The sequence below is a fragment of the Aquarana catesbeiana genome, linkage group LG11 (genome assembly GCF_042186555.1).
Source record: "Aquarana catesbeiana isolate 2022-GZ linkage group LG11, ASM4218655v1, whole genome shotgun sequence".
Lineage (NCBI taxonomy): Eukaryota > Metazoa > Chordata > Amphibia > Anura > Ranidae > Aquarana > Aquarana catesbeiana.
This window is the reverse complement of record NC_133334.1, coordinates 102,970,403-102,988,389: the sequence shown is the minus strand read 5'-3', so window position 1 is coordinate 102,988,389 and position 17,987 is coordinate 102,970,403. Positions and strand designations below refer to the sequence as shown.

The 17,987-nt window shown below is 39.5% G+C and overlaps 1 protein-coding gene across 4 annotated transcripts in view; it reads right to left on the bottom strand.

Annotated features, from left to right (window-relative positions):
• Positions 1–17,987, bottom strand: part of LOC141112213 (uncharacterized) — a 189,119-nt gene that overhangs the window by 145,299 nt on the left and 25,833 nt on the right. For all 4 annotated transcript variants that reach the window (XM_073604812.1, XM_073604813.1, XM_073604814.1 and 1 more), the window contains exons 13-20: positions 16,308–16,428; positions 10,471–10,609; positions 8,053–8,157; positions 6,263–6,335; positions 4,444–4,581; positions 3,785–3,949; positions 3,183–3,277; positions 1,401–1,530 (exon numbers count right to left, since the gene is read on the bottom strand). In XM_073604812.1, coding sequence (XP_073460913.1) covers positions 1,401–1,530; positions 3,183–3,277; positions 3,785–3,949; positions 4,444–4,581; positions 6,263–6,335; positions 8,053–8,157; positions 10,471–10,609; positions 16,308–16,428 — 966 coding nt within the window. The remainder of the gene's footprint in view (positions 1–1,400; positions 1,531–3,182; positions 3,278–3,784; positions 3,950–4,443; positions 4,582–6,262; positions 6,336–8,052; positions 8,158–10,470; positions 10,610–16,307; positions 16,429–17,987) is intronic.

Sequence of the window (17,987 nt, the reverse complement as noted above, 5' to 3'; positions counted from 1 at the left end):
AGGGACATACAGTAGCATGCAGAGATAATTGGGATTATACTTATAGAAACAAACAAAAAACAAAAAAATAAAACTTGGCCAGCTCTGTATAACCCTTCCCATTCCTAGCATGCCTAAGTCTTTTGCTATTTTCCTAGGTAAGTGGACATTTTTTTTCTACTTGGCTCCCAGATTCTGACTCTTTAATCCAAGAATCACCCAACTCTTTGCTTCTGCATGAGGATTCGTGGACTGATGGTAGCCTTATTCAAAGCAGTCCTTTTTGTCCAGTTTGACTCAAAACACTACAGCTCAAAATCCTGTCATTTTCAAACAAAAAGTTCAGTATCTGGACAAAGTGATTCACCTGACACCAAGGGCCAGGTTGTCTCTTGCCCAGTGGCTCAGAGGTCTGGTTCTGAAGTCAGATAAATCCTTCCTTCGTTTTCAACCACAGTGGTGGAAAAATTCAAGGAGCAGAATGGAATTTTTTTTCTTGAACAGTGTATGTGGTTTTAGTTCAGGAAATTACATTTATTACTAGATAGATATATGTAGGGGTGGGGTGAACGTGGAATACTAATACTTCTACAGAGGCACCATCCCGGGAAGATATGCAACCATGTTTCAAAAAATATATGGAACTGGATGGGACTTTAATTGTGCCTCTGAGAAGTGTAAACAAATGAAATACAATAACAAACTTATGAAAAAATAGACAATTTTATTTACTATAAAGTAATGGTAAATAAAATTGTCAATTTTTTCATAAGTTTGTTATTGTATTTCATTTGTTTACACTTCTCAGAGGCACAATTAAAACCCCATCCAGTTCCATATATTTTTTCAAACATAGTTGCATATTACTAGATAGAATTTTAAAAGAAAAAACTATTTTGAAGTACTTTGAAATGAGATTCGTTGAGTCATATAATGTATTAATGTATGTACATTAATGTATAATGTATGTAGAATTTTTGTCTGAATGTTCATTCAAATATTTGTACATATGTTGCTTAGAAAATGTACTAGTGTATTGACAGCTTTAGTCAGGCTGACAGAATGTAGGGAACCCAGGGAAGAACTTGTAGTATGGTGATGCTCATTCATAGGCTCATGGAAATATACGAAACAGGTAAGGATACCGCAACAGAGCTTCATTTCATGACAGTGGTGTCACCCCATGAAGGTATAGCATTGCAGGAAAGAGTGACTGAACAGGAAATACAAATATTTGATATTAAAATTTTTACTTTGGGTGGTGATCTAAGATCAAGAAAGACTCTGCTTGGTCTAAGCACAATAATACCTGCACAGATTTTCTTCTGTCATTTTTGGTATTTAAGAAGTTTAGTGCAGTTTGACATTATGTTATATTTAACGGTTTGAAATTCACACCTTGTATAGCAATTATTACTCACTGCAGTTGGTGGCAGTTCGCCAGTTCTTCACCTGGACTCCCTTTGCTGCACAGATCCGGGCATAGGAGCCCAATGCAGAACAGATGAAGTTAATTGTCTCCTGATAGTTACATGCTTCATAGACACATCTCTGAAATACATAGCACAAATATTAATATGTGATTTACTTACACAGTGCCATGACTGCATGCTGTGGAGAGCATATGGCTTACGATAAGACTTAGCTAGTAAATGAGAGAAAGTGGAGATCAGTATGAACCTGGTATTTATTCTCAAATTTTCCACCATATTGTAACAGAGGTTCTGTTTTTTGATTGAAAGAAATCTTCCTCGAATTAAGAGAATGGGTGCTAGCTTATGGGTTTAGAGGGTCATTCTGTGGAGGCAGTCAAAGGAGTAACACCTTTCTTTATGTGCTGGAGACAACCAAGTCTCCCTTGTGATCAATAAATGGCCTTTCCCATCCTTAGAAGAATGCAGGACTAGGACAGAGTTGCCCCAGGGGTTCCCTATCCTCTGGCTCACTGAAAGAAGTTCTCCTAGTCTGCTGATCATGCTGTGATATGCTGTTTAGAAATCTTCTGTGAGGGCCCATTCAGACTGTTGTGCTTTGTTAAGTTAGTGCTTGCAGATTGTTGTGCAGTTCATCCTGCCTATTAATTTTGAATAGGCTGCCAATGCATCAAAATGCATATTTGAATGGACATGAAGCATGTTTTACACAAAACACCACAATGCACAGATGGTTTACATCTGGCATTATGGTGGGCTAGAACACATTTTGAATGCCATCCTAACGCACTGCTATATGTTTCATGTGTTTCAATGTGCCACTGTAGCACAAAGTAAAACATGGGTTTTGCTTACTGAATAGATCTGAATGAGACTTAAATGTTCCTTAGCACAAAATGAGGTATGTATTTTTATCTCTAGTAGTGCTAATGAAGAATCTGTGCTGTGAAATTTAAGTGAATGTTAGTTGGAGGATGGATAATGGGCTAGAAGCAAGGCATGCAGAAGCCATATATAGGTGGCTACCAGGAGAGAGTACAGAATGTCTCTCAGTTCTGGTTTCCTGTGTGAATAGTCAGTGTGTAGTATACTCCAGGAGTATAGAGGCCTCTTAGGATGAGCAGTGAGACCAGGGGGTGAAAGTTGGTTTGTGTCTCAAGGGGATTACATAAAGTTGAGTCTCTGGCACCCTCACTCATAGAGCCCACTGAGTGCTGCAGAATGTGACCTGGGGGAACTTAGTAACTATGCAGTTCAGAAGCGTATGCTGGTGTGAGAAATTATCTATACTCAGAAGATGTAGTGAATGTCTGTTTGCCTATTTCACTTCATGTATGAACCTCTCTGTCCAACACTGAAGTGCCTCACTCTCCAGGAAAGGGGCTTTACACATACCTAAGAAGAGTTTCAGAGGCTTGACCTACCCAACTAGAACTGATTAGAAAACATGGTTCAATACTGTTCTTCTGCATAATGGAGCTATTACATGTCCTGCACAAACTGGATATACACCTTTGACTAATGAGTTTTCCATTAAAATCAAAATGAGTCATGATGCAAGTAAACACAATGCACATTGATGTGTGCTATGATACATGTCGACATTTAATTCAAAGTGAATTACAAAGTGCATTGAAAAATGATTGTAATGCATGTTAACGATTGTTGACACATGCTGATATGTGTTTTGATGTGTTTCCATTGATTACAATGGAAAATACAGATGAAGAAAAACTTATAAGTCTAAATTCAAATCTTTCACTTTCTTACCTTGTAGTAGGGTTCAGGATTCACAAGTGAATGGCATGCATCAAACGGAGTTCCCTTGTTCACCAGAGCTGCACAGTGTGCCTGTGCAAACAGTTCTAACAATCAGAATAAAATAAATAAAGTTAGCCTGAAATGTAATACAGTATGTGTTATCACAGCCAGAAGCACATTACATTTCTCTAATAACATGAAATATTGCATCCTTTTAAAAACAGGAATGCTTATTTTCCATTCCATAGCTACATCTGTATTTAAATTATTATTTTTTTAAATTTAATTTTAAGACAAAAAAAAATATTTTCAGTGATATTTTCCACCTCAATTGAGTTGTTCTGAGAAACCTGAACCATTCAAAATGGGCCCATTGTCTATAATATAGAGTGTACTTTCATTCTGTAATTAACGTTTTTTTTTCTGGCTGCAACCATGTCAACCTACAATTATTTTATTATGTATCCATGATAAACAGTACTGCTTGTGACTGCATGTAGTATGTATATCTTGTCTACCTTATTAAGATTCTTTATCTCAAGCTTTTAACGTCTTAGCACTATCAGAACGTCATTATTAGGTCAATGCCACTGAATTGTGTTTGCACTTACCATTGGAAATACTCATGGAACATGGGTTGACGTCCATATTTTGGGCTGCTTTACAGTTTGCAGCTGCTCTCCAAGAGTCTGCAAATACTGTCACCGTTCCTTCTATAATTCCAGAGCTGGACATGAAGTCATCCTTGGTTTCACTGTTAAAGTTGCCGCATAAACCTGATATGAATGTGATAAGTTAATAACTGTGTCTCACTGCAAAGAGACATAGTTAAACATAAATATATTTAAATATGGTATGTTTTGGGCATCAAAAGCTTGGTATTGGTAGTTTTCAGCATAAATAAATTAAAGCCATCAAAGATCCCATAAGTGCCACTAAGTCCCAAACTATCCATTAGAGCTCCCTCCTCTTCCCTTACATGGAAAGTAAAATGAGCCCTTCATTTTTAACCTCCTGCTCATCACTTATCCTATTAATCTAGTCCTTAACTTTTAACATTTGCCACTTACTATATAACCCCACCCCCTCAACACTAAACAACTAAACCCAATAGCCAAATTTTCACCTTCACCTAATCACCCATAGTTGAGGTAGTTGCTTTACTTTACACCCAGTATGTTGGTCTTGTCCCCTCCTTCTGTGAGCTTTGTAGTACTTACGGTATGAGATGAAATCCTAGACAATCTAATTTCTCCCTTGTTTGTATTACCTTTGGTGTTTCCAAAGAAACCTCTGTTCACTTTAATATAAGCACTGAAAACAGGAATTCTCTGCACCACGATCTCCAGACCAAATGTTGTATGCAGGATGATGGTTGTGGAAGACTGTCTTATGACGAATACATTATCTATAAGAATAGAAAGTACACTTTCTGTAATTATAAAATGTAATGCTAGGATTTATTGTTAATGTAGCCAGGTGCTGGACTACAGAAACATGAAGAAGGAGACATTTTCCTCTATTAAATTAGTTTACTTTCACTTTCTACTGAGATACTGATGTTATGCAGCACCATTTTTACCACCATGCTGATCTAAATGCCAAGTATCATCATATGCCTAGTCCTTACAACTAATCACTGCATGCTAAATTTTTTTACCTTTGTTAATCCATTTTCATGCTTGTTTCATGTGCCTGTTTTCTTGAACATGGTATTATTACTGTTTACCAGGTATTACCAGGGATCAGCAAGGTGTCTGTACACGGACACTGGTGTCCGTGAGTGGTCCTTGCAGGGTGCAGGACAGATGAATATGCTGTCTGACAGTCACAGCATCCACTGAGCCACCTTCTCTGCCGCTACCCACTGGTTGGTATGACCGCCCGAGTCCTATCAACCAATCAGGTGCTTGCCCCGCCCCCAGGCCCTGACCTTCAGAGGGGGAGAATGGAACTTTCTACTATAGACTTGCCTGTGCCTGGTCTCAGTGCCCCGGCCCCCAGCTTCCTCATGAGTCGTGTATGCGTTCTATTCCTATAGCTCCACTAGAAGAATCGGATCTGTGAGGACCCTGTCTGCTCTAAAAGGGGATCTATGGGGATCCTGCTCTAAAGGGGATCTATGGAGACCCTGGCCTGCTCTAAAGGGGATCTATATGGATCCTGCTATAAAGGTGGATCTATGGGGACCCTGGCCTGTTCTAAAGGTGGTATTATGGGGACCCTGCTCTAAGGGGGATCTATGTGGACCCTGGCCTACTCAAAGGGGGGTATTATGGGGACCCTGCTCTAAAGGGGGATCTATGTACACCCTGCTCTAAAGGGGGACCTATGGGGACCCTTCTCTAAAGGGGGATCTATGGCCAGAGAGTAGACAGAGTGTTTTTTAATGGTTTTAATTTGAAATGTACCTTGGTGTCCTTTACTAAGGTCTATACTTTGAAAAATGTCCGCCACAGCCTTGGTCCGTGCCTATCCCTGGGTATTACATTTAGTGATTTTCTGTGATATTGCATGCTCTATACACTCAACCTAGTGTGTCAAAGGGGTTGACGTTCTAGTGGAGGTCCAGGCAAAGAACAGAGGCCCATGTTAATGCACAGCACCTACCAGGGTAGCGCTGCATTAGTTAATAATTAAGTACTAAGTACTATCCTAATGACATATCTAAGTGAAAAGTATGTACAGTACATAGGCAAAGTTGATCTCTAATTAAATAGCACTAAGTCCAAAACAAAATGCTTTTATTTTGTGTAAAGAGGGGCAGGGTTTAATCATAGGTCTTTACTGCTGACTCCTACATCCAGAACAGCCATAGGTCATCACTGCTGTCGCCCACCTAACTGAATTCTCTTTACATTCTTGTGCAGAATCCACTAGAGTGGGTAGGACAAAAATATCTGTATTGTATGCTCTATTTTGAGAGGGGCTTATGAAGAATTCTCTTAGGACAGTGACAATGTTAGCTAGGCTGATGTGCAGAGTTCAGTCTGTTTGAGCTGTTCTGTACTGCATATAAGGAAAGAGCCTTTTTATATGCTCCTTCCATAGACAGGGGTTGGCTAAATAGTCACAATAGTAGCACTCACCCGAAATAAAAGGTAGCTGGGTTATTTGACCATCTACTGAGATTTGATCACTCTTAGACAATGTTATTGCACCCTGTAGTGAAGGAAGTGAAGAGGGATTTAATTATTATTATTTCTTTCCCATTCACTGCAGTGGCATGCAATATAACAACCACCAAGTATCTACTCTCTATGTAAAAGTACCAAGTAATATATAAAGAAATTCCAAAAAAAATTTGCTCAATGAAAACTTGCATAGAACATACTGTCAAGTGATTTCAAGTGTAATATATTTCTTTGCGGGATACAGCATCATAAACATTAGTTATGTGTAATGGTGTGTATCCCATTACCACAGATGGCTGCTTCTGCTAAAAATCTTGTCCTCAATGCTCATCTGCCCCCCTCTGCCAGGATCTCATCCATTTATTCACAGAATATGATGCATTATGGGAGAGTAGTAATATGAGTTTTGTGAATAGCAGAGAGGGAAGTAGGGGCAGGCGAGTGGTGAAACTTTTCTCAGTAGCAGCGTCTAGAAGACAACCACTCAGCACAGCAATAATGAAAGGAAAATCTGGATGGCTGCACATCAAACTGAGATCCAAATGCCTTTATTCACATAAAAAATTTGAAGAACCATGAAGAACATGAAGAGAACTACATGTAAAATCAAGGGGGAATGGCACTCAGCACAGCATTTGATGGTTCCGAACAGGCAGCGAGGGGAATACTTTTATCAGAAGCAGCCACCTACAGGTAATGGGATACACACCATTACACATAACTAATGTGTATGGTGCTCTATGCCAAAAAGATATGTACTAAACTTCAGCAGCTTTAAGGCCTGAAGATTAGTTCAACCACCGAAACCGTATACATTTTCTGAAAGCAGAGACCCTGGAGAATAAAAATAAACTAAAGTTAATTTTAGTGCACATAAACACAATATATTACCCTTTTCTGGTAAAATATATCAGGTAAGGTTGTGTTGAGTACCAAACATGTCAAGCCTCAAAACTGTAGGTGCCTGTGAAATGTTGAGAAACATTAGTACTCAATATTGTCTATAGTCAACGCTTTAAAAGCCCTTACAGGTCATCAGTTTAGACCTAACTGTGAATGATGACCCCTTTAAACTTGTGCGGAAGTGATTGGGCAGCTGTAATTCCTTCCATTAGAAAGCCAACAGTAGGCTAAAGAGATGTGACCAGACTCCTGGCAGCTATAGGCTGAAAAAACTTTTGAGGTTACTGAGGAAAGTGGTTCAAAAATGTGATGACGGGAAAAGTTCAGGCGCTTACATTATCCAGGATACAGCTTTGTGCTGTCAAATCTGGTAAAAGATGATTGATATTTTTTTAATTTGGGCTATAGCACTTTGCACTGCCTACAGAATTGTATCTAAAGGTCATGTATGATCTAAGTCTAAGCAGATCCAAGTTTCAGTCATGTGGTGCAAAACCCTCATAAAGTAAAAAAAAAAAAAACTCTTTACTTTCCTTAAATTTAGCCAAATCTTCCTTTATTGTTTCCTCATGCCCTGGATGGCCATAGTTCTACTTCATCGGTCTGTCATTGTTTGAAGCTCTGAGCAGGGGGGAGGCCTGGCTGTGTTTGACACTCTTAGTCGATTGATTAAGACCTCTGAGTGATATGAACTTTTGTACCAGACGCTCCTCAATACCCACCATTTCAACATCAAGGAATGCAGACCTAGTAGAAATATTTATTTCTATACCACCAACATATTTGATTGTAGATTGTAATGGCATATACAACTGTAGATTTTAATGACTGAAGAAACTCACATTTGACGTTAAGTAGATAATACTTGTGAAACAGGTTTCGGATGAGCTCACACCGCACTTTTCAAATGTTCCCATTATGGTGCCACCTTCAGGGAAATTGGGGCTCTGTGCATGAAAATAAACATGAATAAATGTTATTTAAGATACATGTTAAAAAACATATTGTAGTCTTTCTTAAACATATTACCTATAAGGAACAGGGCTATCACAAAAATCATGGCTACAGTATAGATTCATTCTACAAGATAAATACAATAAATATAGCAAATATAATGTAAACTTCTAGCTAACCCATGTCTTTTGAAAAGCAATGTCACAAAGACAACGTTTTTTTTATTCCTACTTTTTCACTTTCATTGAAGTGCTATGTTGTTTTTGTTATTTTTTTCTGCAGTTATAACTCCTTCAAGTGGATGTAAACCCTCTCCTATACCCAGTGAAGTGAACAGCCTCAGATAATACACAGGGAGGAAACAAATCGCCCTACATACGTTTTACATATATCTGCTGTCTTCAACTTTATATATCCTTTAGAAAGTGCACATCATGTTAGAGATTTTCTCTTCCTGTTCAGCTATGGGAGTGGATTCTTGGCATACAGCCAAGACAGCTAATTGGAGAAAAGGCACACACACCCCCTTCACATACGTAGAGGAAGAAAAGAATATGCAGAGCTGTGCTGTGACAAGACAAGTTCTCTGCTAATCTATTTATAGCAAAACCTCCCACGACACAAATTTCAGGCTGGTTTTATCTCGGTTGTCGGAGAACTTGTTAGAAGTTATCATACTGATAACAGAGCAAAGAAACAGCAGAAAGTCATGGGACTTAGTGCTTTGGAGAGAGATAAGAAAACACAATAGATATACGTGCCCAGGTCAAATTTCAGGAATCGAGTTTACATCCACTTTAATGTGACCTAGGTAATAAAACTGAAGAAAAATTGGATCTCACTAAAGTTAATGACGTACCTAAAAACAGCAGGACAGGGCTTTTTAATGAACTGATTGCCTACATTCCTAGACATGCCCAGACACTAATGTTATATATGTTTTTAGCAGCAAAAATGACACTCCAGTTGTCCATATAGCCAGCATCAAAAACAAACTCTCTTGGATTTTGCTCCATGAGAAGCTAGTCAGCATTCTTCAGGACAAGCAAACCAGATTTAAAAAGATCTGGAAGCCTAGGTTACGATATTTGCAATCTACAGGCCAACAAGGTAATGGCGGCAGAGCATTGGGATCCCACGTGGGAGAAGAAATCTATTGATCCATTCTTGTATCTTATTTTACTCACTCTACTTCTTTATTTCTCTCTCTCTTAACTATTGATTGTTGTATCTATACATGTGGTTTGAATCATAGACCATTGTTTCCTTTTTTTTAAATGTTTGATTATGCACATCACTGAAAATTATTAGTGAGTTTTTCCACTCAGACTTTGGGAAATTATTATTATTATTTAAGGTACTTACATAGTGCTGCCAATTTACACAGCATTTTACATATATATTGCACATTCACATCGGTCCCTACCCTCAAGGAGCATTACAATCTAAGGTCCCTAACTCATATTCATATACTAGGGCCAGTTTAGACAGAAGCCAATTAACCTACCAGCATGTCTTTGGAGTGTGGGAGGAAACCCACGCAGGCACAGGGAGAACATGCAAACTCCAGGCAGGTAGTGTCGTGGTTGGGGTGCGAACCAGCGACCCTTTTACTGCTAGGCGAGAGTGCTACCCACTACACCACTGTGCTGCCCAGGAAATTGTGGAATGGGGTTTTTGGTGTTTTATGTTAGATAGATATTTTGTTTCCTATACTTTCGGGCAACGTATTCTGTAAACGTGCGCTCATTATGCCTTGATTAAATTTTTGATTCAAAGGTCTGTAATCCTTTAGGCCCCTTTCAGACTGGCAGACTCCACCAAGTGGATACGCCTGCACAACTGGGAATCTGTCCGCTGTTTCCTACTGCCTGTCCATTTCCATCGGACTGTCATCCGATCCAATCTCCCAGATGGATGGGGAACATATCCCCATCTGCCTGTTTTTAGCGGACCGGATTGGATGCCGCCGGGTGTCAACGAACATGTGTCCAGGTGTCAGAGGACATCCACCGCCTCATAGAGAACAATGGGTGATCCGATCAGGTCCTCCTGAAAAAAGGCCAGGCGGACCTGATCGGTCTACTGGTGTGAAAAGGGCCTTATGTGGAAAAAACAATAAATACATACAAAAGAAAATATTGATCTCTCATAAACTCTATGACAATCTTTAGGATATAGGTCACTTTGCTTTGGACAAAGCCTAAAGTATGATGCCTGTTCAATTGAGTCTTACTACAAGGAAAATCAATGTATAAAACATGGCTAGAAAAGATACTTTTTTTTTCTTTTACTGATAGTCTTACCGAGACCAGGACATAAGTACAAATTCCATGAAACCGGTATGAGTTAGTGTCAAATGTTGTGATCACTGAGCCACCTTCTATAGCACATCTTCCGGGACAAGGAGTGTTTGTGCAGCTCCACTGCCCTGCATTACATTGGCTAGAGAAAACAAAAGGCAATGAATTAATGTGCAATTATATTTTATATATGTTAGTTCAACAAATCGTGATCTAATTAAACTTTTAGTTTATTATTTTTTTATTAGCTAAATACATTGCAGGTGTACAAAACAATAGGCATAGTTGTACAGCTTATTTACTCCAAAAAACAGTCACATTCTAAATAGAAAAGTCATCTTGGTCAGGCAGGGTCTATTTAAGACTCTGGCCCCCAGGCTTGCCATGCATTTCGCGGGTGGGTAGTATAGAGACAGGTCAACGTCTGACAGGGAGAGTGGCCACATTCCGCCCTTCAATACAGATGCTGTCGGCACATCTGAGACCTGCTCCACTACATACTGCTGTTGCATTCTGTGAGTGTTCCCAGTTGGGCGCCATCCCACCGGGTTTGTTGTGAATTATTGGAATGTTTACCGTGCTGTTTGCACCTCCCCACACACCGATTACATGTGAGAACCCTAGTGTGCGTTCCTGGCGATAAGCTGTGGGAGGCAACTCATTAAAATCAATGGGAGGCTGCCGGATTCCACAGCTAATTATGGCAGCTTCCAAGTAATCGCTCATGCAACAATCACCTGTGAATGACTATCCGTGTCCATGGCCGATCATTCACAGGTGGTCACTGCATGAGCAATTACATGCGACCAGCCTTGATTAGCTGTGGGAACCAGCAGCCTTTCATTGCTTTCAATGGGGCTGCCTCAGCCACAGCTAATGGCCAGGAACCCCTGCGGTTCTCCTATGCAATCAGTGTCAGGCCCAAACTGAAGTGTGAATGTGGCCTAACCAAGAACAAGTACAGGGAATTTATGACTTCCCTCTAACTTCACTTGCTGCATTCTTGATCCAGGCCCTTTACAAATTACTGATGGCGAGACAGCCAGGCAACCAGTATTTGCAGAAAGAGGTCGGCACTGGCAGCCCCTATATTTCTTTTCCTGATCTGTTGCTTGAAAGGCGATGGTGACACTTCTATACATGCCACGTGAACCTAACCAATTATTTCCTTTCTTTGAAAATATATGGAGATTGGAGACGTGTTTCTATGCTGATCTGATGTAAAAGGAATTGCTCTTACATTTCTCAATAGACAATCGTGGGTAATTGACTATGATGGGAACATTTCACAGACAGACGTATTAAGTTTTGAAACCTAATAATAAACATTTATTGGAATTCACATGGTAGTTGCCCATAACTCACACTTGCCATGTAAATGGGGAGATTAGGATACTTTTTACAAGTTGTCACAGTAGACTCTTATGTGACACAGATAAGTAGGTTTTTGTGTAATGATTGATTGTGAAATGTACGGATAAGCTGCCATGGTGACTGCTACTAGACAAAGCAGCAAATTACGCAGCAATTAGAATTATTTGGCCAGCTCTATTTGCCATCTCTTGGTGTGGTCCTTTTTATTGTCATTTGCGTATTTGCAGGACAGCTCTTATTTCCCAGCCCAGTGACTCACCTTCATAAAAACTGGTACTGTGTATTATGCTTAAAGGACCAATGCAGCCATATATAGAGCTGTATATTTTTTTATATTTCCATACTTTGAAAGATTAGAACCTCTGACAGGTTTTCACTGCTGATTTACTTTTCCTATTTGCCCTGGTGACTGCTTTCACTGAGACTAATTCTGAGGGAGAATCAACTTTTTTTTTGATCCTAAGGAATTGTTATTAGTATTGAAATGAGCATAAAGTAACAACATCAACCCTGAAAAACACATGCACCTATGTTGTACATATTTGAGAATCCAAAATAATAAGTTGTCACCAAAACAGGAATAGAAGGTAACTTTTTTAATGGGAACACCTGATCCAGTGACAACTGTTTAAGAGGAAATTTCTCACAGTTTGGAGAGATTTCCAACTCACTTTCTGTTGTGGGTACAGGATAGGAAAAAACAGTCATCTCCCCTGACCATACGCTATCCAAAATGGAAAAAAAAAGTTCATGCCTACTGTCATGGACACTGGCTGCAGGGACCTTTTCTGCCCACATTCACCCTGTTATTTCTATATTCCTGTTTTTGTTACATTTTTGAGAGACTGTTTTCTTGGATTTGCCCAAAGACTATTCTTAGTTTGTTTAATTCTGAACAATACATGATCATTGAAAGAGCTGGCCACATTGGCCTCCGGAGCCGTACAGTCTGGTCACCTGGGCTGCCTTAAGTGCTGTGTTAATTAACATGATAATTATATAGTTGTCAGCTAAGTTATTGCTGGGGGGGGGGGGGGGGGGGGATGGGAATAGCCATGAGTCAGCCCTACCTTGTTGTCTAACCCCTTGTGTTAAAAAGTGTATAAAAAGGCTGTATTCTGTCCAATAAATCATTTAAGATTCATACAAGCTATTACCGGCTAGCCTTGTATTCAATGCAGCTATAATTGATATATTTCTCTGATGGTCAGACTGGAGGAAGGGGTATTACTGGCGGAAGCACTCAGCGGAGTGTGGGATAGGATCCGTTACAGATACTTTAAACTGAGACCCCCTACTATTATAATCTGGAGAAGTACGGTCATATGTTTTGGGTATACAACCCTTTTGGATCACAGGAGAAGAGTCAGCTGAAGGGGCCAAGCCATACCAAGTTCAGGAAGGACAGTTTGGGAAGGACAAGGCAATATTCAGCTGGAAGCTGAAGTCAGCTGTGCCCATCCTTCTGCAACTTGGTGCTCCATTGAGTGCAGAGCAGGGTGCATGGGTCCCCGTATCACTTTCCACGGCATAGGTGAGAGTAGTGGGTCTTTTAGACTCCTGGTGTCTCATTAAAGAGAACCTGTCACCAAAAAATCATCACTTTTTGTCCTCTATGTGATGAAAAAAAAGTAAAAAAAAAAAAGTAAAGTTACACCTAAGCACATAAATCCCCCCCCCCCAAATGTTGAGGCCTTTCCACCCCCACATACACACACGTTCGAAAGTAAATGTGAGTGTCGAGGGTGTCTATGCATGAAAATGTCGATTGTGACATATTGCACACTCCAGAGTGACAGCAATAATTCTAACAGCAGAGCTCCTGCTTAAAGCTAAACTGATGACCTGTAGGGGCCTTTAAAGTGTTATCCATGCAGAATATAGGGTACTAAAGTTTGTCGCCATTTCAAAGGCACACGCAATTTTAGGTCTTGACGTTGGTTATCTATTTACTCGGCACAACCTCATCTTTTATATTTTACCAAAAAATTGGGTAATCTATTGCATTTGTGTGTTCTAAAATTTACTTTAGTGTATTGTTTACTGAAATTTTGTGTTTCCTAGACTTTTGCACTAATATCGTGTAACATAAAAAATTGGAACTATCACCATTTTATTGTCTAGGATGTCTTCTTTTAGAAAATATATAAAATGTTTTGAGGGTTTTATGCAATCTTCAGGGCTAAAATGATTTTTTTAAACATGTGTGCAAACAACACAAAAACAGTTAAATACAGATTGCACTCATGGTACTGATGTAATAGAGAATTAAAGAGACATTGGGGTTGATTTACTAAAGGAATATCCACTTTGCACTGCAAGTGCACTTGGAAGTGCAGTCGCTGTAGATCTGAGGGGGACATGCAAGGAAAATAAAAAACAGCATTTTTGCTTGTACATGATTGTATGATAAAATCAGCAGAGCTTCCAATCATTTAAGATCTTCCTCTCAGATCTACAGCTACTGCACTTCCAAGTGCACTTGTAGTGCAAAGTGGATTTGCCTTTAGTAAATCAACCCCATTGCCTCTACATTTTTCCCAATCTGATAAACACATGCTCGCAATCTGTACAGTACCTGCTGACATTAGCAATATCTGCTGCAGCAATTTGATCTGTCTAAGCAGAGTTACAATTACTGCCACTCTGTCAGAAATTTTAACAGTTCCTGGAGTGTTGGAGCCTCAGGCATCTGGTTTGATAGCAACTGCTAACTCCTTGTCCATGACATCATCAATCTCTTAATCATACTGGTAGAAAAATCTAAAAAAATTAGAAGTGAAACATGCAGGATAGTAAAAGTGGTAATAAACTCTTGGAAAAAAAAGTTCCCTCCTGCAAGACAATATCATAATGCGCCGTATACTAGCACATTATGAAAGACTTACCTTGAAACGAAGCCCTCCAGCGGTGCACTGTCACTGCTGCAGAGCCTTCCATCTTTACCCGGTCTTCCTTCCAGGTTCATGGTTGCGTGTGTACGTGAGTTTCGGCACAGCACACAGCTCTGAAGGAAAGGCACAGTAAGCCGTTCCTTCAGAGTGCATGCGCCAGTGACGTCACTGGCTGTTGCTTGCTGGAATATATCCTAAACAGTGTATGTTTAGAAGATATTAATTTTGCCTACAGGTAAGCTTTATTATAAGCATACCTGTAGGTAAAACTCAATATGCAGAGTTTACTACCACTTGAATTTTTAGTTGTTTTATAAATTTCAATTTGGGCTTTTGCTACTGAGCTCAGTAACCAGGCTTTTGTTCAACAGAGCAGCTTAGAATAGACAGGTACACATGCAAAAGAACCTAGAACCACAGCTGCTGGATGCAAATGATAATGCGGCATATTCATCTAAAATGGTTCATGTTTGCCTGACAAGGTTTACAGTGTATTTGCTACCCTTGTGTCTGAATTATTGGACAGCCAACTGTCCAATGCATACATAAGAAGTGGTCAGGGTCAGATCTCATTTGCAGGACTTGCATTTTGAATTTTGCAGAGCAAAGTAGGGACTGGCGAGAAAGGGGTTATTTTGACGCAGTTGGCCAGCTTAAGTTTACATTTTTTAATGTATGTGAACAAAAAAAATTTCTGTTTGTGTGCAAAGTTTGCTAGAAAAGGTATATAACAATGTGCAGAGGGTTTATCAGGACTTTTTTGTGTTAACATGTAGTTACAACTCTTTCGCACCTGGTGGGTATATCTTCTCTATTGCAGTGCAGGTCACTGACCAGATCTGAACCTGTAGCTCTCCTACAACTTCTGTCTATTTACCTAATATTGGCACTAAATCCACTGGAGCATTTACATTTGCAGAGCAGAATAGGGACTTGCCAGAGAAGGATTACTTTGATGGAGTTGGCCAGCTTAAACATGTATTGCAATTTATGTGAGCAAAAAATCATTGCTGTCCTGCAAAGTTTGATCGTTTTCAGATTTCATTCAGCCACAGTATAAGTTTGGAGCAGGCAAAGGAGCAATTTAGCACTTAGACTGTAAAGCTGGCCATACATGGATCAAAATTTGGCTGGTTCAGCAGGAACCAAACAAATTTCTGTTTAAGAGAAGCCGGTTGTTAGACTGGCTTTTGTAGAAATGTCCTGCTGGAAAACCAGCATTCAATCAGCCCATGCAGCCAATGGGCTGCAGCATTGATTAGTGTATTCTGATGGCGGGGGAGTCCCACAGCGAGGAGGATTTGCTCCTCTTTAGAATTGCCTTGCTGTGCAAAAGAATTCATAAATGTCCTCTGAATGTTCACATACCTACATGAGCCTGACTAAAAGTGTGGCTATAACAACCTGATCTTTTTGCCAAGTGAAACAATGTGTAACACAGATCATAAAGCATGTCACAGGGCCAACATCTGCTCCAATTGTGTAACTGTCTTAGTGAAAGATGTCGACTCAGAATGAACCATTATTACACAATGGATGGGGAAATGTTCTTTGTATAGCTTGCTTGCTCACCAAACGCTGCAGTCAGTACGAATATTTTCTCCAGGGCTGTAGATTTGTCCATTGAAAAAACAAGGGCAGTCGCTGACTAGGACACAGGTGTTGTCTCTAGACAGGTCATCAAGAACAGTTCCTAAAAAAGGTATAAGATGTTCACATCATTTCTTATCAGATGCCATGTATCTAAACTAGTATCTATGGTATCAAAAGGAAACAAAGCACAGCTTGTATTTTTTTTAGTTGTTCTTCCAATTTCCATCAGTTGGAGAAATGACTCCTGAAAATGTAGTGGCAGCATATCTATATACTCAGTATGTGTAATATCCTTAGAGCTAGTGGACAAAAAGTGTTGTATAACAATGTGTAAAGCCTAGTACACATTATCAGAAAATCGAACAAACAATCCTTTGAGTTCACTCGAATGTTCGTACCATGCTGAAATTGAGAATGCCATTAATAGAATGAAAATTCTCAAATGTCAGGGGAAGACTTATTGCGTATGTAGCTATGTTACAGGGTAGATCATTGTTTCCAAACATGTGCAGTCTTTCTCATTTGATTTTTTTAAGGATGAATACTGTACTAATTAAACAAAAATCGGTTGTTCTGCTAAGAAAAAAATTTCCAGCATGCCCGTTCAGAAATTTTTGTCTTGACAGTTGACATCAGCTCTTAAAAACAATATACTAATAAACAAAATCAAACGATCGTTTCAATTATGGATATTTTCATTAAATTTTGTAATAATGTGTACTGGGTTTAATATTAGCAGACTTAACCAGTATTGCACTATTTTTTAAATTGACATGCTCTGTCACTTTTGGAGCATTCAAGGCATTAGTGTTTTTAACAGAGTTATAGGAAACCTTCACACATTAGTTAAATACGGGGCAGTTTACTTTAAAAGACACCCCAGCAAAATAATTGATCAATTTATCAACATTTTCACCCAGGATTTATACAATGTTTATCCAAGATTCACCCATTTTTTACATAAGATTCAATTAGAAAAATTGATACATTTTGGGTAAAGGTTGTGTGAATCTTAGGTGATGCCATTGATAAATAGAACCTTAAAGCGGGGGTCCACCTATCTATCGTTTTTTTTTTTTTTTTAGTTCATTCACAAACTTTTCTTCTCAGCATTACATACTCACATATTGTGTGTAATATGTCCGCCTGTGTCAGATTTCGTCGGAAAGAATAACTTATATTATTCACTGCAGGTGGTTTCCATCTTCATTGTGGGCATTTGAAGCCCACAAGCATTTATTTCCTGGATGTGGTGAATGCTGTGCTCCCAGCATTCACCGCTCGTTCCCGCACATGCTCAGTGGCATCCTGGGAAGCCTGAGACTAGCTCCCAGGAGTCTGGGAGAGGCTAGAAACACGCCTACTCCCACGGGAGGAGAACCAGGAAGTGCAAAGAAGAATAGAAAAATAAAAGGTAATTACGGCGATTTAAATTTTTTTAAACGGCATGTCAGCATCTAGGCAAGGAAGAGAATACATACAGATATTGTTCAAAATTTGGGTGGAACCACACTTTAAAACAACACAGCTGAGTTCCAGCTCTTTTTAATGTATGGTAGCGCAACATAATGGGGTTGATTTACTAAAGGCAACTTACTTGCTAGTGCAATTGCTCCAGAGCTTAGTAAACGGGGGGGGGGGGAAGCTTTACTTGGCAAA